The sequence below is a fragment of the Cladosporium halotolerans genome (assembly GCF_011745625.1).
Source record: "Cladosporium halotolerans strain TM138-S3 chromosome Unknown Sca13, whole genome shotgun sequence".
In the NCBI taxonomy this organism is placed as follows: Eukaryota; Fungi; Ascomycota; class Dothideomycetes; order Cladosporiales; family Cladosporiaceae; genus Cladosporium; species Cladosporium halotolerans.
Window position 1 is genome coordinate 156,567 of NW_027191464.1, and position 22,798 is coordinate 179,364.

A 22,798-nucleotide genomic window follows, 5' to 3' on the forward strand; every position below is an offset into this window, starting at 1 on the left:
GATACGCCCGCGGCCCCTGCTTGCCCGCGCACGTGTGGTGTGGGCGAACAGCTCTCTTCCTAGACTCGAGGGCGATAGATGTGGTCAAGACAGGCGACGGCATCTCAAATCAGCGTCGCTGACTACTCGGCGGTCTGCCGACGGTCGGCGAATGGCGAGGCGGCGATGTGCAGGGATGGCGGCGCTTGAATTAAAAGGTAGCCGCGAGTTTCATCGGCCGTGATCGACCGGAAAAGGTTCGTATTTTTGGTAATAGCGTTTCGGAGGACGGAGGATCGGGATGGGAGCCATGGGGGAGGGGGAAGAGCACGCATCTTGGCTCGAATGGCCATGTGGCCTGGGGTTACACGAGAGCATGCGATTGACGATTAGAGTGATTTACGCTTCGCCAACGGTCGATAATGTGCCACGTTGGCGAGGTACCGCACGTCCGGACATGTTCGCGCCAAGGCGTGGCGAGTCAATGAGATGATTTGAGAGCGCGCAGCTGAGTAGCAGCGTGCATGCACGCAGGCCTGCACGTTTGGCGTGGGGCTGCGGCCTGCGAGGGACGGAATAGCACGCTCGAACGCCCAGCTGCATCGTGCAATGCGCCTGTGTGGCACCGGGCGGGGGTTGATGCATGTCAATATCAAACACGAGGCAGGCTGCCGTGCGACGCCGCAAACGTGTCGAAGGAACGGGTGTGCGCGCTTACACGACGCCGCCGATCGCGGTGAGGGGAAGGCAGGATGTACATGTGCGGCGTCATGGTGTCATATCAAGCAGGCGGCAGACGGGCGGCGTGCAGAGCTGTCGCGTCCTCGGGGAGGCGGCGAGCAATGGCGACACATGGATTTGGACATGATAAGGTAAGAGGTGTTTACGGACGAGCGGCTGAGCGGCCGTCAAGGTGACGGTAGTGGTGATACCTAAGGTATGCTATCGACACCGACTTCTGAGCGCAAGGCTGCCGCCGCTGCCCTAGACCGCGTGGCGGAAAGGGAATGGTACAAGCGGGCGCGAGTCGATCACCTCGGCGGCAAGCCACTCGAACGGCTCCCCTGGCATGGAAATTTTCACGGCCTTCTAGCGTCGACGGGCGCAGACTATGGTTTGACCACGGACGAGCAGAAGCAATAGCCGACGCCACGCGTGCGCAGAGACGTGCCCCCAACGCGGCGAAGAATTGTTGCAGAAAAGTCGTGCGTAGGGCGAGAAGTAGGCGGCCACGCTGGATGGCGCACGGCGAGCTGCCCGTCCCCACCGCGCTGCCGCCAGGTCGGCATGCGCCTTGCACGTGTCGCCGGCAAGGATCAGCCCGGCAGATGATTCCTACGCCCGGGCGCACTGCGGGCCAAAAGTCGCGGCATGGCTGCGAGCGGGTGCGGCGCCCATGACTCTGACGGCCAGGAGAGGAGGTGGGCGTGGCGATGCTCTTATTGCCGGCGCTGTCCGAGCGCTGATCTACCTAGTCGCTGGGAGAGCTGCCTGGAGCCCATGTGGGAAACGCACGCAGCGAGCGAGAGGCGAGCGCGCGATCGGCAGTGCGAGCAAACCATCGCCAGGCCGTCACCCCGTCGACTTGCCGCATTGGACACGACGGCCTTTGCTCCTGGACACGTGAAGTGAGAATGAGCACGATGGCCGCCCCACTGGCAGATCACCTCATCCTGATGACGGGCGAGCATGGGATACCCATGGACAGAAGCTTTTTCGAACGTTCTGCATCTACCTGAAACCCCGTGTCACCCTGTGACCACGACGCGAGACGGCGTGGACCCGGGAGGTGTGCGATGTGCGAGGCGGCCAGGAGGACATGGGGATCTGTCGAAGGCGGCATGCAAGTATGGCGTTGTTGCGGGTACGCACTGCACGCATGGCTACAGCGCATCGTACGTCTGCCTCGAGCCGGCGCAGTTCCGCGCGGCGTGCGTGAGATGGGAGTGCATACCGCCCGCGCTGCGTGCCCATGTTTTAGGTTGGTGAGACGGCCATCGCTCGGTGCCGCGGATGCCGCGTGGGCAGGGTCGGCGGCAGAAGTGGTGGCGGACACCTGGGTGCAGTCGCCGAGCGCTGGCACAGCAGTCGCATGCGGTGTGTATGGTAGCACTCTGCCCGAGGCCTGACACGTGAGCCGGGCGCCCAACGGCGGTGCCTGCGGGAGAGTGAGACCAAGGACCTGTCTCCCTGTCTGTGCGGCGAGGCGAGGCCGCGGTGAGAGCCTGAGAGGTGTGAGACGACGCACACGCTGGCGCGCAGGCGTGGCAGGCCCAGCAGCAACAGCATCGACCGGCCGCCATCCATGCCCGGCGGCCGACCGGGATGAGTTGCTGCTGCGGCGCTCGCAGGCGCACCACTCGCACATCCAGGGCAGCGGACGGGCGTGCCATGTGTCATGGCAGGCGTGCCCTGGCGGGCTGGCGCGGGAGGGCGCGCAGGCCGCACCGCTGAGTCCATCGCCGGGCGGCGGCCGCGACCTTTGGCGCCGTCGCTGTGGCTCGCCGTCGCGGGCGCGCGTGCGTGCTGGCGCTGGCAGCAGCGCGGATCGATCAGCAGCACTCTGACCGCACAGGGCGAGGGCGTGGGCGCACGACCCTGGCCTAGCCTACCCATGTCTGTCCTGGACCCACCGCGCTCTATACTATGTCCATGCCGTCCTCTTCATCATCGCCCGCCGCCCTTGGTGCAGACCACCGCGCCCGCATTCCTCCCTCCGCCGCCCTACGCCCGTCCTCCCTCCCACCCGAATCCTCCGCCTCCTCCATCTCGTCCTCCGCCGCCCTCACGCCCGCACGTGCTGCCACGCGACCGCCATATGCCCTCCCGCGCCGCCCTGACGTAGCCGCCATCCCCCCAGTCGCAGCGTCTACACTGCCCGCTCTGCCGCCCGCCGCCGTCGACCGCGAGCTCCGCCCTCGCGCCGCCCACCCCTCCGCAGACAAGGTGGATTCCAAACCGAAGACCATTGCGGCCACCGTCAAGTCGCGTGCGCACTCCCGCCTCGCATCCTTTGGCCGGATACGCTCCCGCGGAAGCCAGCAGCCTCTCGAGCAACCCGAATCCCCCTCCGAGCCGCCTCTCCTACCCGCCGGAACATTTTCAGTCAAGCCGGCGCCTTCGGTTGCCAGCTCTCACAAGCGCTCGGAGCCTTCCACAGCCTCCTACCACTCATCTGAGACCACCCTCTCGGACGAGAAATTTCACGACACAAAATCTTTCGACGAGCTTCGCCAATCGCCCGCCGCTCGCGACCCACAGCCCAAAGCGTCCACAGAGTGGAGAGCAAAGAGTGAAGACTCCGTCTGTGACCCGACCGAACAATACCACAGGCTCCTCGAGAGCCGTCCACGCATGATGCACCAAACATCCTCGCGGTTGCTCCGCATGACGGAGGACGACCGTCCGTTCACCAGGGTAAGTCGCACTGGTTTTGGCGTATGTGTACCCTTTCGTTCCGAGGCAGTGGATGGCTGCGTTGCACCTGAGTAACATGGCTGCAACACTGCGTGGGAATGGACATGTACATGCCGTCCCCGTCGTCGCTTTTGCCGTCGTCTTTGCTGCTGCGTTTTGTTTGCACATTCCCTGCAATGCGTCTGTTATTCATTTGGAACCGCCAAAGCGAGCTTCATTGCTTACCGTCCCACCCTGTACACCGTCTAACCTCTCTACAGGACTTCAAGGACCTCTTTTCCACCCTCATGGTCAGCCTGCCGCTTAATTCGCACCGAGTCCGCTTCACCCGTTTCGACCACACCTTCACCACGGATGAGGCACTCACCAACCTCGGCTCGCTCAAATTCTCCCAGTCAAATCGCATGCCTGACCCCAAAGATCCTACGAGAATAGTAACGACGACAACGACGACCACCTTCTCAATGGCGAAGGAGATGGCTCGTTCCGTTTGCCAAAGGTTCTTCGACGCCCGCTTCGTCGAGTCAGTGGAGGGAAAAACAGACTTTATGTCCAAGAGTGCAGTGTGGCAGCTTACGCCCAAGGGCATGCACGTCCTCGGCCGCTTTTGCCAACGCAATGGTATTCACCAGAGACACGTCAATGAGCTCCTGGACTCTCCTCGCAACATGATGCAGCTGGTGATCCTTGAGCGTGAGAACGAGACAGATAAGGTCAACTCCGACGACGCCACCGTCAGCGTGATCTTCAGACGATTTGCTGGCGACACAGGTCCCAACCTCAAATCTCACTCTTCATCTTCCGACTCCGACTCGCTCAACGAGTACGCTACTGGAATGGTCGGTGTCAAGATGCAGCGTTCTCGCCGTGGCGACAAGGATGCTCCCTATTGCTTCACCGGCAAGGCTGGTTACGATTGGGTTATGAACTGCTGTACAGTTGTGGACAAGCGCGAGGTTTATGAAATCGCCAGCTTGTTCCTCTTCCACGGTCTCATTGAGCCAGTTGTCGACGACAGGAGCCCTGTGACCCCTGGTCAGACACCTAAGTTCAACCCTTCGAAGAACGTGCAGTACGCTGTTACGCAGAAGGGTATGCGTGCTGCAGGCTGGATCACCAGTGCTAACGGCACCGTGAACAACGAGGCTACCACCCAGCAGCGCATCCCCAATGGCGTCAGCCGCGACTCGAATACCAACCGTATGACGGTCATCATTCGCGACCCGGCCCTCAGACTGCTGTTCCGCGAGTACCTTCGTGAGACTCACTGCGAGGAGAACCTGTCATTTTATGTGGATGTCCAGGCTTTCTTGGCAGATTATGAGCACGCGAAGAAGACAGGACCTTCGCCTCGTCTGGATATCATCCGGGAGACTTTGGCGTCAGCTTACAGTATGTGTTGTCGCCTCATTAATGTTATTATTGTTCACATTGCTAATTCGTCACAGGCTTGTACAACGCCTTCCTTGCACCCGGCTCTCCTTGCGAACTTAACATCGACCACAACCTCCGCAACGCGCTTGCTGGACGCATGACCCGCGCAGTCGGCGAGGACGAGCAGATGGTCAAGAGTCTTGACGAGGTCGCCACTCTCTTCGACCAGGCCCAGAGCAGCGTCTTCAAGCTCATGGCGTCGGACTCGGTGCCCAAATTCTCGCGCGAGCCCAAGTACGCGCAGATCCTCAAGGAGCGCAATCTCGAGGGCATGATCAACCAATTCGCCGCCAGCAACCTCGACTAAACCTACTGCCTTTCGACCCAATTCCTACGATCTTTTCCATCCTGAGATACCCAAGCGTTATTCTTCCCACGGCTACTCGGCACCGTGAGTTCATGATCGCCAGTCAGCAAGCGTCACCAGTGGAGGTGATCGCTGCTAGCGCGACTCGCCCGAATTTCGCCGAGAGCGCACAGGTCTCCGCGGCAACTCCAGACTTCGCCTGCCGTGCGGCTCTATCCTTGGCTGTTGACCAGAAGCTCGCAATCTACCTGCCGGCGCTACCGTTTCAGCCAGTGCCGCCAACAAGCACGCCGACTGCCACCGACGCCCAGCTGACCCGAGCCTGGCCGGCCTAATTCTTCGTTTCCTTTCCTCCTGTTTACTTGATTCAATCGCGCGACCGGCGGGCGCCTATCGACCTGCTATTTTTCCTCACGAGCGGAACTCCTCCTAGCGCCTGGCGTTCATTTTTGGCTCTGATCTGGCGCGAATCTAAACGATCTCCCTCCCTAGGGCTCCTTTCACGCGGAGCTTTTCCCCGACGCACCTGTCCCTGTCGTCAAAGGATTCTTGACACCGCCGAAGCGGAAGGTGCATGCGCGAGCGCTCGGTCCCTCTCTCTCTGCACGACGGACGGCTCGCCTCTGGTCTTTTCTTCCCGGCTGATTGTGTTTTGCGTATCTAGCGCTGGCCGGCAAAAGATTCTAGACACGAGCGGGCCGACGAGGCGGCAAGGCTCGCCTGCTTGTTTCTTTTACTGCTAGTGCAGCCTGACGTGACCCGACATTCTCGCTCGCGCCTTGCGAGCTGCAGACGTGGCACGAACAACCTGGCTACTGCTCGCATCGTCGGATCTTTGATTGAAGCTGGATTCAGCCGAGTGCAAAGCAGTGCGAGCGGTCAAGAGGCAGTAGACGTGAAATCCGGTGGGAGAAACGACTCCCTTCTTTCCTTTTACTTTTTTTGTTACAATCCCGAAATACCTACCTTGGCTGTCACGAGAGCGGAATGTACAGTACCTAGCTATAATCCGCCGAAAACAATAAACAATTGAAACATCATCCTACTGGCTTCACGGTTTTAGTGAGAATATGTGATTTAGTAGGTGTGCTGCGTCTTTGCGCAGAGTAGAGCTCGGTTTGATCCAGGCGTCGGCGATTGCAAGACGAACGACCCCGCTGGTGCACATGCCGACGGAGAATGTTCTTGGTCGCTAGCGACAAGGCGTCAAACCACATTTGCTATCCATGGCGATGGTGATGGTGATGATTTTACCTATTCCAGCATACAAGCGGCCAATGCCCACCAAACACTGCGGCAGAGATCGCCAGAAGTGGGCTGGTACCTGGATGTAAACATGTTGCCTAAAGCGAGCACGCGCTCTCACGCGCTTTATTGACTTGGCGCGATCATCGGACGACAGCTCTCAGCTTCGAACGCCTACACTGCATTGCACAAAAGTTTCTAGTATTGCCGCTTTTGAGTTTCTTCGCCCTGAATAGCGATTCAGCGTATTGTTGAGCATCTGATCTGCCGGCTGCAGCATTCTGGCATCATGGGTGGTGCGCCGCCAGGCGTGAGTCCCATCCACCCCTCCAACATCCTTGTCGCAAGACCACACCACTGACCAGCCTATCCAGTCGCAAGTCGCGCCTCTCCCAGCGAACCTCCCCTTTCGCATCGTCTCCAAAACCATCGGCTCCGGCGCCTACGCCTCGTGAGTGCCGCGCCCACACCACACCTCCACCAACAACCCCACTAACCCACCGCCGCCCAGCATCCGCAAAGCAACCCCCCTCAGCGCGCCCAAGCCCGTCATCGCAATCAAATTCATCAACAAAGAGCACGCCTACCGCATAGGCCGCCTGAAGCCCAAGCAAATCGAGATCGAGTTCTCCCTGCACGAGCGCCTCGGCCGCCACGCCAACATCATCCAGTACCTGTCCTCCGGCGCCGACGACGCCTGGATCTGGCTCGCGCTCGAGCTCGCCGAGGGCGGCGACCTGTTCGACAAGATCGAGGCCGACGAGGGCGTCGGCGTCGACGTCGCGCACCTGTACTTCTCGCAGCTCGTCGAGGCCATCGGCTGGTGCCATGGCAAGGGCATCGCGCACAGGGACATCAAGCCGGAGAACATGCTGCTGAGCGACCGCGGGGATCTGAAGCTGGCGGATTTCGGGCTCGCGACGCAGTTTGTCTCGCCGCGGACGGGGGAGAGGAAATCGTGCGGGATGGTCTGCGGGAGCCCGCCGTACATCGCGCCGGAGATTCTGCAGGTCGGACACGCGAATAATAAGAGAAAGAATGGGGAGGACAAGGAGGGCTACTCCCCCGATGCGTCGGACGTGTGGAGCTGCGCGATCGTGCTGTTCGTCCTGCTTGCGGGCAACACGCCGTGGGACTGCCCCGTGGAGGAGGACAGCTGGGAGTTTGCGGAGTACCTGCGCACGAAGGGGCGCTCGGAGGACGAGCTGTGGGAGAAGGTCCCGCAAGACTGCCTCAGCCTCGTGCGAGGGATGCTGAGGGTGCTGCCCGGCGAGCGCATGACGCTGGACGCCGTCAAGAAACACCCGTGGTACACGCGATCCAACCCGCAGATGGACGCGCGCGGCCGCGCCGCAGACCCCGTCGGCCTCGCGACACAGATGCTCGAGCGCCTGCGCATCGACTTCGACAAGGGCGTGCCGACCTCGCAGCCCGCGCCAGAGACCGCCCTCGACTTCTCGCAGCCAACACAACCTCCCGCCAACAGCAAAGAATGGTCCGCCCTCGCCGCGACCCAACCCGAAACCCCCATCGCCGACTCCGCCTTCGAATGGGAAGCCCCTCCACGCCCCGGCGGCGGCGGCGGCACCTCCCTCTCCCAACCCACGAACGCCGAACAGCCCCCATCAGCCACCTTCCTCGCCTCCCTCGCCGACGACCCCGCCATGTCCCAATTCACGCCCACGCCCAGCGTGCCCCTAACCCTCACGCAAGCCGCGCGCCAATTCGCCGACATCATGCCCTCCCACACCCTCACGCGCTTCTACTCCTTCCTCCCGCCCACGCCGCTCACAAACCTCCTCCTGACTTCGCTCCACCGCCTCAACATCCCCGTCCCCCCGCTGCCGGCCGCCGTCCTCGCCGACCCGCTCGGCAACGCCGACGGCGCCCTGAGCGTGCGCTTCAAAGCCGCCGACGCGCGCGGGCAGCCGCTGCACGGAAGCGTTGTGGTGGAGCGGTCCGGGGACCCGAGGATCCTGAGCGTGCGGTTCGTGAAAGCCAAGGGCGACCCGGTCGGGTGGAGGAGGCTGTTCAAGTCCGTGGCGGTGTTGTGTCGGGAGGCGGTTGTCAAGCCGGAGGGGGCGAGCTGAGAGACGACGCTTGGTACACTTTTCTCATTGGCTTGGTGCACTTTCTATGGGCAGCATTGAAGGCGCTTGGGAAGGGGATTTTCTTTGGGTTGGGGATGATGGCAGGATGGGATGAAACGGATAGATACCCGCGCTGCGATTCGCAGTGCTCTGGACGAAAAACCACAGAGAATCGAAGGTGTACATACATACAGCCGACGCGGTGCTTGCTGGCCACTGTACGTGATGTCGATGTGCACAATCGGTTGTGTGACCTCTGAAGCCCAGTAGCCGACGGATGCAATCCTTGTTACAGATGACGATGCATTCAATGATCTACCCTAAGCAATCCAAAAACCAGACGACACGGGAAACGAAAGCGAAACCAAACCGAAGAGCAACGAAAAAGCATATCCATAAGTCTTTAGAACTCTACACTACACTACAACACCACCCATCTCTCTCCCCTCCTCTCCCTCCTGTGCTCTCTGCTCTCTTTGCCATCCACCAGACGACGGCCCGCTCGGCGGTCTCTCTCGCACCATGTTGAAGACCGAAGAAAAGGAAAAGATATTACCGGATGTGTTTTCCCACCCTCGAAAAGAAAACAAAGCAACGCGCCCAGACCGTTTCCCCGTTTCCCGTGCCCGTCTGTTTTTGTGTGTGTGGATGGTAGTAGCAGTTTTTCTTTCGCGGCGGACGCCTTTTCCTTCCCGTCACGTATGATAGAGAAGATGGGAGGGGTGGAATCCCCCTCATCGTTCCCCAATGAGACGCGTAGAACATTCGCCGGATGAAGCAACCCGACCAGGAGTTTTTGGTGTGTGAGTGTGTTGATGTGGGATGTATGAACGCCTTCGCTGAAAAAAATGACAAAATGACAAGAGGTGCAACCAAAAGAAACACAGAAAAAAGGAAACAATTGAGATGAGGGTGGACTGTCGGTCGCGCCAGTCGGCCGCATGAGCGGAGGTCGAGAGTCCACGCGTGCTCTAGCGTCCTGGCCGAGCTGCCAGCCAGCCAGCCGACATCTCTCCCAGCCCGCGCCTCTCTGATGGCGCCCGTACAAAAGGAAGAGTTCTGATGACCTGGGGATTTGAGCGTGGTTCTTCGTGTGAGGTTTGAATCCGAGATTGTCTGAAGATGCCGGCATCAGAGGAGAAGGTTGGGTGGGAGTCGGAGGTGGCCGAATGAAGCTGCACGGGCAAAAAAGCTGAGCCTCGTAGGAGCTACGACGCTGGTGTCGCTGGACCGAGAACGGTGGACTTGTCGAGATTCGAAGGTAAATTATACGCGGGGCGTGCGCCACGAGAACCGAGTGTCGTCCCGGGTCCCTTCCATTGAACGTCGGACGCTCAAGCCCGGGCCGCGAAAAGAATGCACGTCTGTATCCCTCCAAGCCCTCCTGTACCCCCCGAAATGTAAGAATTAATGCAGGTCTCCCGAAATTGCCGAGAACTAAGCAAGTTGGTTTTGCTGTCTCGCAACATTCGAGAGCCGGAGCTAAGATGTGATTTTGCGTAACCGCCAGTATAGCCGCTGGCACTAACCGCAGCAAAGCGCCTTGAGGATCTTGCTACCAAAGCCGCCACCTTCCCGCTGCTCTTCGGGCTGTTGGCCCTGCTGTTGCTGCGATTGTACTCGGGACTGTGCCTGCGTGCCGCTTGCTTGTCTCGGCAGGTTCTGGTTGCTCATGCGTTGTCCGCTCGCGAGGTTGGGCGTGCTAGTCGCGAACTGCGCCGTGGTGCTGCCGGCCTCCGGCGGTTCCAGTTGCGAGGCCCTTTTCCCAGCAAGATCTTGCGAGTTGTGATGACGAGCAGCGCGCTGTTGCTGTTGCTGGCGCTGGGCTGCTGACTGAGGCGGAGCGCGCGCGGCACCAGGCTTGGGAAGGTCGGCATTGAGACGCTCTGGAGCGATGGGGGTCTTGGAGGCACGGTTCATATCTTGTCGACGGATGTCAGCAGCAGATGCGTGTGCCCGCTCGCCATCTCTCATGGCCGCGGAAGATCGGGGCATGTCCCAACCCTTGCCGTTGTTCAGCTTCATCCAATCGTACTCGCCATCCTCGACTTCGCCGGTGTTCTTCAATGCCTGGGTGAAGAGGTCGCGGAGGTAGTCGTAGTCAGGCGTGTCCTCGAAGCCGAGGTTGCGGACGTACGACAGGTACTTGTTGAACTCCTCCGGGAAACTATCACAGAGGTCCTTGATGGGTGTCGTCTGCTTCTTCTCGCCAATCTTCTCGTATTTTTGCTTGTTGGTGGCAGCCTTCAGGCCCTGCCAGGGGAGGCCGCCGCGCAGGAAGTACATAAAGACGTGACCAAGCGCCTCCAGGTCGTCACGGCGAGATTGCTCTCGGCCAAGATGGGTGTTGATACTCATGTATCTGGCGGTACCCGAGAGCGACTTCCTCTCTCTGTAAGGGATGTGTTGCTTGGTCTTGGGGTCGCGGTATTGCTTGGCCATGCCGAAGTCGACGACGTGGATGACGTTCGCAATCTTGCTGTTGGGGCGGCCGATGAGGAAGTTGTCGGGCTTGATGTCACGGTAGATCAGGTTCTTCTCGTGAATGGTCTGGACGCGGGAGAGCATCTGTTTCGCGACCATGACGACAGTCTTGATGGTGAAGCGGCGGTTGCAGTGGTCGAAGAGATCCTCGAGCGAAGGGCCCAGCAGGTCAATGACCAAGATGTTGTGCAGGCCTTCTTGGCCGAAGTAATAGACATTGGGAATACCAGCTGTGAGGGAAAACAACGTCAGTAAACATGTTTACTTCCTCCCCGGAGCCCTGCTTGAATAACAAGCTGACCAAAACAGAAAGGAAAAGGGGCGTCACTCACGGCATCCAACCAGAATCTTGTACGTCCTGTATTCGTCCCTCAATTGCGGAGCGTCACTCTTCCTCGGCTCGAACTTGATGGCAACCTGAGTGTTGTTGAGCAAGTTGGTCCCTTCGAAGATAACGCCGAAGCTGCCCTCGCCGATCTTCTTGCCGACGCGGTAGTGCACGCCGACAACATTGCTGCTGCTGGAAGCCATTGCGAGCTGTGGTGCGAGGCAGGTCGTGTCAAGGTGTTAGGGAAGGGAGGACGGCGGCCGGTCGCTGGCAGGCAGCGAAACAACACGGGCGGTGTCGGATGGCCGGGAAGGGTAGGGGAGAAGGGCGCAGGACGTGGCCTGCCGCCGCTTCTGTGGTGCTGGCGGACGGAAGATGATGTGCTGGCGTGGACGGGGACGCTGGGGGGAGCGGTGACGGCGGGCGAGGTGGGCGGGCGGAGGTGGAGCGGAGGGAGGGTGAAGTGAAGTGCAGCGCGGTGTGCTGTGCAGTGCGGTGCAGACGGGGTCGGGGAGAGCAGCGGGAGCAGCACAGCAGCACAGCAGCACAGCAGCAGTCACGCTGGGCGTGTCCTGCGTCCTGCTGCGGCTGGCAGGAGAGGGCACGCTAGAGGTGAACGCCCGGGCTCGCTTTCCGCCGCTAAGCCCCGGCCAGACCACGACCTCGCCGGAGCCTGGTGTGTGCGCGCTCAGGGCAGCGGCCTGTGGCATCCAGCACTGATAGCAGGCAATGCTCCGCGCCCGTGTCGATGTGTCGATGGCTGTGCTGGCATCGTTGAGCTGCTCCCAGCGCCCGCCGCGTCGCTCACGTGCCGGGTGCGGCAGTCGGCCTCGCATAGAGCACCGCAGCTCCCGGCCAGCTGCCGCCGCCGCCTGCGAAACAGTCTCAAATGCCGTGCGACCACGCCCGACGTCGCCAGCAGATGAAGACACCCGCCCGTTGGGCACAGCCGTCACCACTCGAGAGCTCGCGCCGAACGGCCGTTGCCAAGTGCCCACACTGCACCCTTCGCCCGCAAAACCTCCCACCACCGCTGCAAAAGGCGACTGTCCACGGGTAACAATAACAGCGGTTATTAGTGAAGGACCGCTAGTGGAAGCTTCGCTCGCCGTATCCCCACAATCGTGCATGCGGTTTTCCCTTTCGTGCTATAGCGCGGCTCAGGGTACCAATACTACAGGCACAGGGCCAGCAATTCTCAAGCCACCGCATCCACAATCATCACGGCCTAAGGCACGGCGGTCACGGTACCTGCAGTCCTCACGCGCTTAGAGTTGCAGCCGTGGACCTGGTCAGACCGTGAGGCGCAACAACAGCACGACGTGGCAACGCTACTACCTATGTACCTGTCCACGAGTCTCACGTTCGGAGCCCCACCCAAAGAAACATTCGAAATTTGGGCGACGAATCCATCGCCGATGTCGACTCGTTGAGCACAGCAACCCTACGGCGCCGATCAAGATCACCAAGCAGAATCAAGATCCAGCAGAGCCGTAATTTCCCTCGTAGGGCTGCTAGCAGCGAGATCAAAGTGTAAGATGTCGTGATGTACAGATGCGGGCAAGTCAACTCTACTCTTCCCACTGGATGATTGCAGATTGAGCCCACTTGTAGCAAAAAACCACATCAATACGGCTTCTCTTCAATTGAGGAATTTATCTTTGCAACGATAGGCGGTAAGTATGCATGTCATTATTCAAGAATAGCGCACGCACGTACTGTATCACACTGCTCGCTTATCGCTCGCCTAGATGGCGAGCAGCTTGCCCTACTTTTTTGTACAAAAACAGCTGTCTATCATTCCTTCGACCGCGATTCGGGCGCAGCAAGCCCTACATGCAGCGATATCAGCCACAAATAACGAGAGCCACGAGCACGCCCACCTTCGCCATGCATTTAGGCCAAACGAGCCGACGCCCTCGCGGCCTCTGCCAGTGACTTGTTGCGCATGTAAGGAGGCGCAAAGTGATACAGCAATCCGTTGACCATCGAAGCAGTCAGCGGGCCCAACCAGTGTATGTAATGATACTGCATCTCGCCTTTCGCGACCATCAAGCCCAGACAGCGAGCCGGGTTGAAAGCTAGTAGATGGTCAGTGGACACCACGCCCTGGGAAGCACCCAACTGGACCTACAGACACCCGTATACCCCAGCTTCGCTGCCGACGATGCCAGAGTCGCGAACCCAAGGGTCGCACCAACAAGCACGGGACTGAGAGCGGGCCCAAAGACCCTTCCTTGCCGAGGATCCAGGCCGACCCCGAAAGCGAGGAACGTAAGTGCTAGAGCAAACATGTATTCCAGGACGAAAAGCTGGCCGGGGGACACTTGCGCCGCGTCGACCGTGCAGCCTGGTATGGCTCCCTGAGCGGAAGTCAGTCTGCCCAGAATTGCATTCGAAGCACAGCGCATCTGAACTTACCGTCGGGAAAAACCCCTCGCCCAAACCCAGCTTGAGCCAATACCCACCCACGATCGCCCCAGTGCACTGCGCAGCGATATAGACAACACTCCGCGGCAACGTGCTCAGCCCCGCGAAGAACGTCGCCATCGTGATGCTTGGGTTCAGATGCCCGCCCGACGCCGGCGCTGCGGCGAAGACGAACAGCGACAGGCTGACGGCGTTCGTGAGCGCGGCGTAGGCGCTGATGGCGAGGGTCGAGGCATTACTCGTAGCGAGGCCGGACGACGCGGCGCCGCTGGCGAAGACTAGCAGGCAGGTCGCGAAGCCTTCGATCACGGCGGCGCGGTAGTTAGCGAGGATGAGGAAGCCGGCGGGGTTGAGGGAGGCGCGGAGGGAGGACAGTGGTGCCTTTGTTGGAGGGGAATTAGATGAGGGTATCCGAAATTAGTTTCAAGGGCGGCGTACGGCGTCTGGTTGCTTCTCTAGAATCTCCCGGGTCTTCTCGCTATCGTCGGATACGGTGAATTCTTGATTCCCGCCTATACGTCCTGCGAAAGGGAGTTCTGATACTGCTGTGGCCCGACGGTCTCTGGCGAAAGCCGCTGGGTCGTCGGCAACGTCGAACGTTGGAGTTGGCATTGCTTGTATTGAATTCACTGGTAACGTGACTTCAGATCCGACTATTTCTCTTCGGTCAGTTCAATTAACAATATCTTTCTCGCGTACAAATTTCGAGAGATGCCTTGCTTTGGTTGAGGCTGGACCAGGTGAGATGCTGTGTCAGCTGTTACAAAGCTACTTGTCAGGGCTTTGCGCGCCACATCTGAAGACATCTTCCCCCGAGCTGCTAGGTAATTGAACAGCATTCTAATAAATACGTTTGTATCATTTTTGTTAGCCGGGGGAAAAACTGCGGTAAGCGATACTCTGGGCGTGATCGTTGCAAGCTTGCGGTACAGATGACAAGTGGTGTAACTTTACATCCGACCTCTCATCCTCGAGGTTCAACGAGTCGCATGTCATCCCGAAAGCCGCAGGTTGTAAACCTTTCCAGCATGCCTATAATCGGCACCAGTCGCGGTGCGACAACAGCCGTCTGAACAAGAACGGGTTGTGGATGTGAAGAACATCAAATGCTCCGCGCCGCATAGACACCTTGAATGCACGTATATTTGCCGGCATGTATAACAAGTCGCCTGTACACAGATACAGCCTTCCTACAGCTCTTTCTTCTCGCCGGCCTGCCCCATGCCAGCACCAAAATCCATCTTGACCTTCTCCCCCTTCTTTTCGCCAACCTTCACCTCGCCAGTCTTCAGCGTCCAGAGCGCAACTAAGCCCTCGCTCGCCATCTTTATTACACTCGCGCACGCGATCCACCACATATTGACGCTCACGCTACCCAGCGGCGCGCGCGGGAAAGACAGAAGCCACTCGACGTAGTAGGGCGCCCAGCCCTGCGGGATCCAAAAAAGCGCTTGCTTGGAGAACCAAAACTGCATGAGAAAACGGACGCCAGAGGTGCCGAGCCAGCGGAGGGTGGAGGCGATGCGGTCGAAGTTCGAGCGGAAGGACTGGAGGGATTGGGCTGGTGGGGAGTCAGTAGGCTTGCCGGGTACAAACATATGGGTAGAATTGCGTCGTACCGTTCTTCTCATACTCGGCTTTCTTCTTGTCGTGTTGGCGGCGCAGCTTGGCCCACTTTGAGAAGTCGTCTTGCGCCGAGGTGTTGGTCATCTCTCGGTTGAGCTTCACGACCTCCTTTCGCAGTTGCACGCCCGCAGCTGCCTGCTTTGCCTGCGGTGTCGGTAGCTTGGTATACAGTAGCCATAGCTTTGGCGAAGGTCAGCTCCCATGTGGACGGTGTTTGCTAGATGTTGGGTTCTGTACCAGGTCGTTGATCGTCTGGCCTCCGAACGTGCTAACCAAGTGGATGAGCAGCTGGAAGATGAAGACGACCAGAATGAGCGAAGGCATGTTGGGTGAGCTGCGACCGCTGTACGCCTATGCCGAGTGTGTGGTTGTTCAGGCTGGCAGTGCTCGCGAACGGTGTTTGACTCGATTCGTTGGCGTGTTTCCTGAAATTCGCCCAGCAAGCGTGACGTCGCTCGTTGTTGATCTTGACCCTGCCCCGCTTGTTCTGTGTCCCACGAGGGGGCAGGAACCTGGAAGTGCCTCATCGCCGCAAACAAATACCGCAGTCGTGCTTTTACGCTCACTCTTCCAACCACGGATTTGCTCACTCACATTCACTTCTGGGAAACACTCTTTACGTTGCTCAAGCGTTCCAATAGTGACCAGCTACTCTGCGAATAGGTAATCAACCACAGCTACACAGCACCTACGCTTCCCTCCCAGACCACCCCTCATCAAATATGGCACCCAAAATCGACCCGGAGGTTGGCTGCACAATCCCCGAGCCCGGAGACTGGCCTGTAGACCCTCAAACGGACGTCGCGATAGAAGAGGACCGTCTCTGGATCGACGGCTGCTTCGACTTCTTCCACCACGGCCATGCGGGTGTCATGCTGCAGGCCCGCCGCCTCGGCACTTCCCTACTCGTTGGCCTGCACTCAGACGAGGAGATCGCAGAGAATAAAGGTCCGACTGTGATGAACTTAGCCGAACGCACCGCTGCCGTCAACGCCTGCAGATTCAGCACCCTCTGTGTCCCACACGCGCCTTACGTGACTAGCTTGCCTTGGATCAGCCACTACGGGTGTAAGTACGTCGTGCACGGCGACGATATCACGAGTGACGCCGACGGGAATGACTGCTACCGGTTCGTCAAGAAGGCGGGGCGCATGAAGATCGTGAAGAGAACACCAGGCATCAGCACTACGGACCTGGTAGGCCGTATGCTGCTGTGCACCAAAGATCACTTCATCAAGAGCTTGTCTGACGTCCTTGCTGGTAAAGAAGGCCGAGGCAGCGAGGAGGAGAGAATAGCGCATGGCAAGGAAGTAGAGACGCGGTTCAGAGAGTATGCCGCTGCGCCCAACGGCCTAGACCCATTCGTACAGATCTGGAGCTTCCACCCAAAGCACCGCCCGATGGAGAGAAGACGAAGCAGCATCAGGAGCAACGCAAGCGACGTAGCCGGCAGCAGCAGCCACCATCACCACGACGGCGGCAAGGGAACCTTCTCCTCCATGGTCGACGGCCACGGCCCTCGCCCCGGCCAACGCATCGTCTATGTCGACGGCGGCTTCGACCTCTTCTCGTCCGGCCACATCGCCTTCCTGCAGACCGTTGCCGAGCTCGAAGACAAACTCGGCCACGAGCGCGACTGGTTCCTGCCCGCGGCCGCCAGCCAGCGCATCGCCGAGACGGGCTCCGACTACGGCCCCGCGTACATCATCGCCGGCGTGCACGACGACGAGGTCATCAACCACTACAAGGGCATCAACTACCCGATCATGAACATCTTCGAGCGCGGCCTGTGCGTCGTCCAGTGCACGTACGTCCACAGCGTCGTCTTCAGCGCGCCTTTCGCGCCCACAAAGGCTTTCCTCAGCGGTCTCCCCACCGTGTCTGCGGCCGGCAGACCCCACCCCGACATCGTCTACCACGGCCCGACGGCTTTCATGCAGGCGCCGTTCGACGCCTACGCCGATGCTAAGGCATTGAACATTTTCTTGGAGACGCCCCCGCACAGCTTCCAGGATGTTAACGCCGCCCACATTGTCCAGCGCATCCTTGACAACAAGGCTCAGTACGAGGAGCGCCAGCGTAAGAAGGGTGTCAAGGGGGTGGGCGAGGAGGCTACGAGGAGAAGGGAGCAGATGCAGAGGGATGCTGAGGCCGTGGCGAAGAAGAGGAAGGAGGATGTGAAGAGAGAGCTGCAGAGGCGGCACAGTGAGGTCGAGAGGCAGTTTGGTGCTTAAGGGAATGCATGCTATGCGGTGTGATACCCATTTTTCAAGCGTGTTGGCTCGGTTTGCAGTTTGCTCGGCGAGTCTTTTGGCGATTGTTAGATGACTTGGGTGCACTATAAAGTAGATGGGCATGAGATCGAAAACGATTATGGCGATGCCAATCAATCATCCTGCGCATCTTACCGTCAACTTCATTGGAACACGACATGAAGATTACGCCCTGGCCATATCGTGTCCTGGACAGACCAGAATCTATGGTGCATCTCAGCGAGACTCTAGAAATTGCTTTATTAAATGATCGCATTTCACAATTCGCAGACAGATACGAACGTAGCGATATCAAGACGTCGTCGCAAATGCAAAGTCATCACAGCACGGATGTATATGTCTCTCATCAACTTGATGCATGCTGCATCTTCCTGGCTCACCGTTACCGGGCTCGGACACAGCATTGATGCGAAGTGAGAACGGTCTCCTATGAGGACAACCGATTGGGCTCGATTTAGGCTACAATTTTGAACTCGTGACTGTGTGTAAGTCGAGGTCGCCGAGTCTTCGAAAGAGCCATTGCTAGATAATAAGATGGTTCCAGATGCGGACGTCGTCGTGACGAATGAGAGGCGTCCGCAGTAGGCCTACGGTTTCACGGGACAGGCTGCACTAGGTCCGTGTGTGTAAGCATTGATCATACGCGTGTAATAATTGTCTGATTTGACTACACATTCGCCAGATCTTCATAACCGATGTCGCTTGAGAATGGTGTGCAGGAGGATGAAGCCTCGAAAGTGAAGTCTCAAGATCAGACGATGAAATTTCGCCAAGCCGGTCGCTTTCTAAGCCGACGCTCGTTGCTGCCTGAGTCTGCCTGCCCACACGCGCTAGAGTCGCCCTTAATTGGCAATCGCGTCGCGCGCGCGTCCGCCAAACAGTGCGAGAGACCGTGCGAGTTGCCCGCCTTTTAAATCACAGAGACTCCCGCCGCCCAGTGCTCGACGCATCATCTCCATACCAACGCCCTTTCCTTTTCCTTGTTGATACCCTTGAAGACGGTCCTTGACCTCAGCAGGCCTGCTCTTCACTCTTCACACGAGCCCCGCCGTTCAATCAAGGCCAACCCCTCTACCGTCCCACGAGCATCACCAGGCGAAAGTCGCCAGTCACAGGCGAAGATGTTCGTCTACAAGCGCGGTACGTGCACCTCTCCTACAACAATAGGTACAATAAGAGTATGGAAACAAGAAGGACAAGGGCATACTCATTCGCCACCCGAGTGGCAGGCTTAGCCATGGAAGAAACACGTCTCGACACGCATGTACTGACACGCGACAGATGGGCGCAAGGAGCGCGTTGCTTTCGACAAGATCACTGCCCGTGTATCAAGGCTCTGTTACGGCCTTGACCCGGACCATGTTGACGCCGCCGCCATTACCATGAAGGTCATTTCGGGTGTCTACCAGGGTGTTACTACCATCCAGCTTGACGACCTGGTAAGAGAGCTCTTCTTGCGTGAATACCTAGAGCAAACAACGATTGCTGATACAACACTATAGGCCGCAGAGACTGCTGCGTACATGACCGTCACCCACCCTGACTACGCTATCCTCGCCGCTCGTATCGCTGTTTCCAACCTTCACAAGCAGACGAAGAAGCAATTCTCCGCGGTCATCCAGGACCTTTACGACTACGTCAACCCCAAGACAAGCAAGCGCGCATCTATGATCTCCGAAGAGACATATCAGACGGTCATGAAGAACGCAGACGAGCTCAACTCTGCCATTGTCTACGACCGCGACTTCAACTACCAATACTTTGGCTTCAAGACGCTCGAGCGCTCATACCTCCTCCGCATTGACGGCAAGGTTGCAGAGAGACCCCAGCACATGATAATGCGTGTGGCTGTCGGAATTCACGGCAACGACATTGAGGCCGCAATCGAGACCTACAACTACATGTCCAACAAATACTTCACACACGCCTCCCCCACGCTCTTCAGCGCGGGTACTCCCCAAGCACAGCTGGCGTCTTGCTTCCTCATTGACATGAAGGATGACAGCATTGAGGGTATCTACGACACTCTCAAGACCTGCGCCATGATCTCCAAGAATGCCGGTGGTATTGGTCTGAACACTCACCGCATTCGCGCGACCGGTTCATACATTGGCGGCACCAACGGTACCTCGAACGGTCTCGTTCCCATGCTCCGCGTCTACAACAACACTGCCCGCTATGTCGACCAGGGTGGTAACAAGCGTCCTGGCGCCTTTGCTATCTACCTTGAGCCGTGGCACGCGGACATCATCGCTTTCCTTGACCTTCGCAAGAACCACGGTAAGGAGGAGATTCGTGCCCGCGATCTCTTCTACGCCCTCTGGATTCCCGATCTCTTCATGAAGCGTGTCGAACAGAACGGCAACTGGACACTCATGTGCCCGCATGAGTGCCCTGGTCTTGCTGACGTTCACGGCGAGGAGTTCGAGGCTCTGTACGAGAAGTACGAGCGCGAAGGCCGTGGTCGTGAGACCGTCCGCGCGCAGAAGGTCTGGTACGCCATCCTGGAAGCCCAGGTCGAGACCGGCAACCCCTTCATGCTGTATAAGGACTCTGCCAACCGCAAGAGCAACCAGAAGAACCTTGGTACCATCCGCAGCTCTAACCTCTGCACTGAGATCATCGAGTACACTGCCCCCGATGAGGTCGCTGTGTGCAACCTTGCCTCGCTCGCTCTCCCTACCTACGTTGACATTGCCGAGGAGCGCTTCGACTTCAAGAAGCTCCACGAGGTTGTCCAGGTGGTCACCAAGAACCTGAACAAGTGCATTGAGGTCAACCACTACCCTGTCCCTGAGGCACGCAAGAGCAACTTCCGTCACCGTCCCATCGGTCTTGGTGTCAGCGGTCTGGCCGACGCTTTCCTTGCTCTGCGCATGCCTTTCGAGTCTCCCGAGGCTCGCCAGCTCAACATCCAGATCTTCGAGACCATCTACCACGCCGCTCTCACTGCTTCTTGCGACCTTGCTGAGAAGCTTGGCACTTACGAGACTTACGAGGGTTCTCCTGCCTCCAAGGGCGAGCTCCAGTACGACATGTGGAACGTTACCCCGTCTGACCTTTGGGACTGGGACGCTCTCAAGGCCAGGATTGCTGAGCACGGTCTCCGCAACTCTCTCCTTGTTGCTCCCATGCCCACTGCCAGCACTTCTCAGATCATGGGCTTCAACGAGTGCTTCGAGCCCTACACCAGCAACATCTACTCCCGTCGTGTGCTCGCTGGTGAATTCCAGGTCGTCAACCCGTGGCTTCTCAAGGACCTTGTCGACCGTGGTCTCTGGAGCGACAACATGAAGAACCGCATCATCGCCGACGGTGGTTCCATCCAGCGCATTCCCAACATTCCCGATGACATCAAGGCTCTGTACAAGACCGTCTGGGAGATTAGCCAGCGCCAAATCGTCCAGATGGCCGCCGACCGTGGTGCTTTTATCGACCAGTCTCAGTCCCTGAATATCCACATGCAGGAGCCCACCATGGGCAAAATCACCTCCATGCACTTTGCCGGCTGGAAGCTCGGTCTCAAGACCGGCATGTACTACCTCCGCACACAAGCCGCTTCTGCTCCCATCCAGTTCACTGTCGACCAGGAGGCTCTGAAGGTCGTTGACACCAACGTCAGCAAGCCCTCGTCTAAGAAGCGCGGCGCTGCTTACAACGCTGTCTCTTCCTCCCCTCAGTCGACTCCCGTCCCCCGCCCCATGCACGACACCACCATGCCCAACGGCCAGAACGGTATCCCGAACGGCAACAAGCCCAACGGCGCCCCCAACGGCGCCAGCAACGGCACGCCCGCTCCTGCTGCGGCTCCCAAGCCCGCAGGCCCTCAAAAGCGCGAGCGCAAGTTCGGCCGCACCTCCTCCGCCGTCCACAACCCTGAATTCCCCGCCGACCAGGAGGAGGCCGAGAGCCCGCCCATGCCTCCCACGGAAGGCCTCAACCCCGTTCCCAAGCAGGAGAAGCTGCCCGAGCCTGCCGTCAAGGACGGCGCCAAGAAGGACGACGGCCCCGACGGCGACATCTACGCCGAGGCGGCCCTCGCTTGCAGCATTGAGAACCCGGAGTCGTGCCTGATGTGCTCTGGCTAGATGGTGACTTCTGATGATGATGTTAATGGATTGATGGGATGAAGGAGGGGTTTTTGGATTGACTGCGTTGCATCGTTGTTCTACGGGCGTTCGCGGGTTTATCTGCCTGGTTTTGTGATATCACCGTGGTTTTTGGGTTCATGGCAATAGGTAAACAATGAGTCTGGATGCTCTTTTGATTAGGGCGTGTTATCTTTGAGTGTTAGCTGTATAAATGAGTGCAATACTGTTCTTTCACTTTCGATCGTCCTCTTCACAGAGTCTCAAGTGTGTCACGTGTGGTTTGTCGCTCAACAGAAGATTGGGTCTGCGGACTCAGGCGAAATGCAGAACGCATCGCGGCTACTGATGGGATTGTATCGAACTTGGAACCGCCATTCTGATGACCGGGCGACAGCGTCGACCGCAGTTTGGTAGAACTCATCGTCTGTCGGAGACGTCGCTACGGAACTGTGGCGTCGCGATGGACGTCACGGACGTATGCTCTCGATATCGGGCCTGACTAGACCCGTGGCGGAGTAGTGCCCCAGCTGACTCGTCTAGGAAGCGAACAGTCCGGCGTCCAGGAGTGAAGTCTTGACCTTCCTTGTAGGGCAGCGCATCCCCCGCAATCGTCATGGTGCGCAGGTGTTAGCAGCGATAGTCGCTCTCCGTGATCCAACCATGTTCATGGACTACTGCAGGCCACGCTGATCTCTCGCTTGTGAAGCGAGCGTTGGGAGACGGTCGTGACGGCCTTAGCGGTTCTTCGTCGAGCTTGGGCGAATGAAGCTTCAGAGCATTGGCCACGATGCTTGCGCTGCTGGGCCACGATGCTTGATACGGTGGGGCGCGTGGAGAGGATCGCGGTTGATCGACAGGGCGCTTCGGGCGAGGCTGAGGGTGGATTCGGGCCGTGCGCCACTGTGTATGAACCTCAATGGTCGTCGTGACTCTCTCCTGCATGATCCTTCGAACGTACTACTCTTCGTGAGGCTTCGTATTGTGGATCCGTTGGCTTTGATATCAGGATCGACTTCGGCCTTATTGGAGATGGTTGCTAACAAAGCGGCTTAGTTAGCATTTACGGTTTGTCCTTCAGGAACATGTGCTGCTAT

At 58.6% G+C, this 22,798-nt stretch overlaps 7 protein-coding genes across 7 annotated transcripts; 4 read left to right on the forward strand and 3 right to left on the reverse strand.

The window, feature by feature from the left end:
- Window positions 1-2,625: 2,625 nt before the first annotated feature.
- On the forward strand, window positions 2,626-5,137 carry WHR41_04532 (uncharacterized protein; the record flags this gene model as incomplete). The annotated part of the gene is made up of 3 exons (XM_069373138.1): window positions 2,626-3,396; window positions 3,657-4,788; window positions 4,845-5,137. The coding sequence occupies 3 exons, from the start codon at window positions 2,626-2,628 to the stop codon at window positions 5,135-5,137; spliced, it is 2,196 nt and encodes a 731-aa protein (XP_069229869.1).
- Window positions 5,138-6,565: 1,428 nt separating this feature from the next.
- Window positions 6,566-8,472, forward strand: WHR41_04533 (uncharacterized protein; the record flags this gene model as incomplete). Its single annotated transcript, XM_069373139.1, has 3 exons — window positions 6,566-6,692; window positions 6,757-6,833; window positions 6,894-8,472. The coding sequence occupies exons 1-3, from the start codon at window positions 6,672-6,674 to the stop codon at window positions 8,470-8,472; spliced, it is 1,677 nt and encodes a 558-aa protein (XP_069229870.1). The 5' UTR covers window positions 6,566-6,671.
- Window positions 8,473-8,849: 377 nt separating this feature from the next.
- On the reverse strand, window positions 8,850-11,782 carry cki3 (Casein kinase I-like protein 3). Its single transcript, XM_069373140.1, has 2 exons — window positions 11,289-11,782; window positions 8,850-11,186 (listed from the first exon to the last, which is right to left on the reverse strand). Exons 1-2 carry the CDS (start codon window positions 11,485-11,487, stop codon window positions 9,997-9,999), a joined length of 1,389 nt encoding a protein of 462 aa, XP_069229867.1. The 5' UTR covers window positions 11,488-11,782; the 3' UTR covers window positions 8,850-9,996.
- Window positions 11,783-13,068: 1,286 nt separating this feature from the next.
- On the reverse strand, window positions 13,069-14,523 carry WHR41_04535 (uncharacterized protein). The gene is made up of 5 exons (XM_069373141.1): window positions 14,430-14,523; window positions 14,153-14,367; window positions 13,706-14,095; window positions 13,419-13,647; window positions 13,069-13,365 (listed from the first exon to the last, which is right to left on the reverse strand). Exons 1-5 carry the CDS (start codon window positions 14,518-14,520, stop codon window positions 13,181-13,183), a joined length of 1,110 nt encoding a protein of 369 aa, XP_069229868.1. The 5' UTR covers window positions 14,521-14,523; the 3' UTR covers window positions 13,069-13,180.
- A 316-nt stretch (window positions 14,524-14,839) lies between these two features.
- On the reverse strand, window positions 14,840-15,812 carry get1. Its single transcript, XM_069373142.1, has 3 exons — window positions 15,578-15,812; window positions 15,334-15,520; window positions 14,840-15,275 (listed from the first exon to the last, which is right to left on the reverse strand). Exons 1-3 carry the CDS (start codon window positions 15,662-15,664, stop codon window positions 14,905-14,907), a joined length of 645 nt encoding a protein of 214 aa, XP_069229865.1. The 5' UTR covers window positions 15,665-15,812; the 3' UTR covers window positions 14,840-14,904.
- A 250-nt stretch (window positions 15,813-16,062) lies between these two features.
- Window positions 16,063-17,574, forward strand: WHR41_04537 (uncharacterized protein; the record flags this gene model as incomplete). Its single annotated transcript, XM_069373143.1, has 1 exon — window positions 16,063-17,574. The coding sequence occupies one exon, from the start codon at window positions 16,063-16,065 to the stop codon at window positions 17,572-17,574; it is 1,512 nt and encodes a 503-aa protein (XP_069229866.1).
- Window positions 17,575-18,486: 912 nt separating this feature from the next.
- On the forward strand, window positions 18,487-21,938 carry rnr-1 (Ribonucleoside-diphosphate reductase large chain). Its single transcript, XM_069373144.1, has 3 exons — window positions 18,487-18,753; window positions 18,895-19,052; window positions 19,116-21,938. Exons 1-3 carry the CDS (start codon window positions 18,735-18,737, stop codon window positions 21,699-21,701), a joined length of 2,763 nt encoding a protein of 920 aa, XP_069229863.1. The 5' UTR covers window positions 18,487-18,734; the 3' UTR covers window positions 21,702-21,938.
- The last annotated feature ends 860 nt before the right edge of the window (window positions 21,939-22,798 follow it).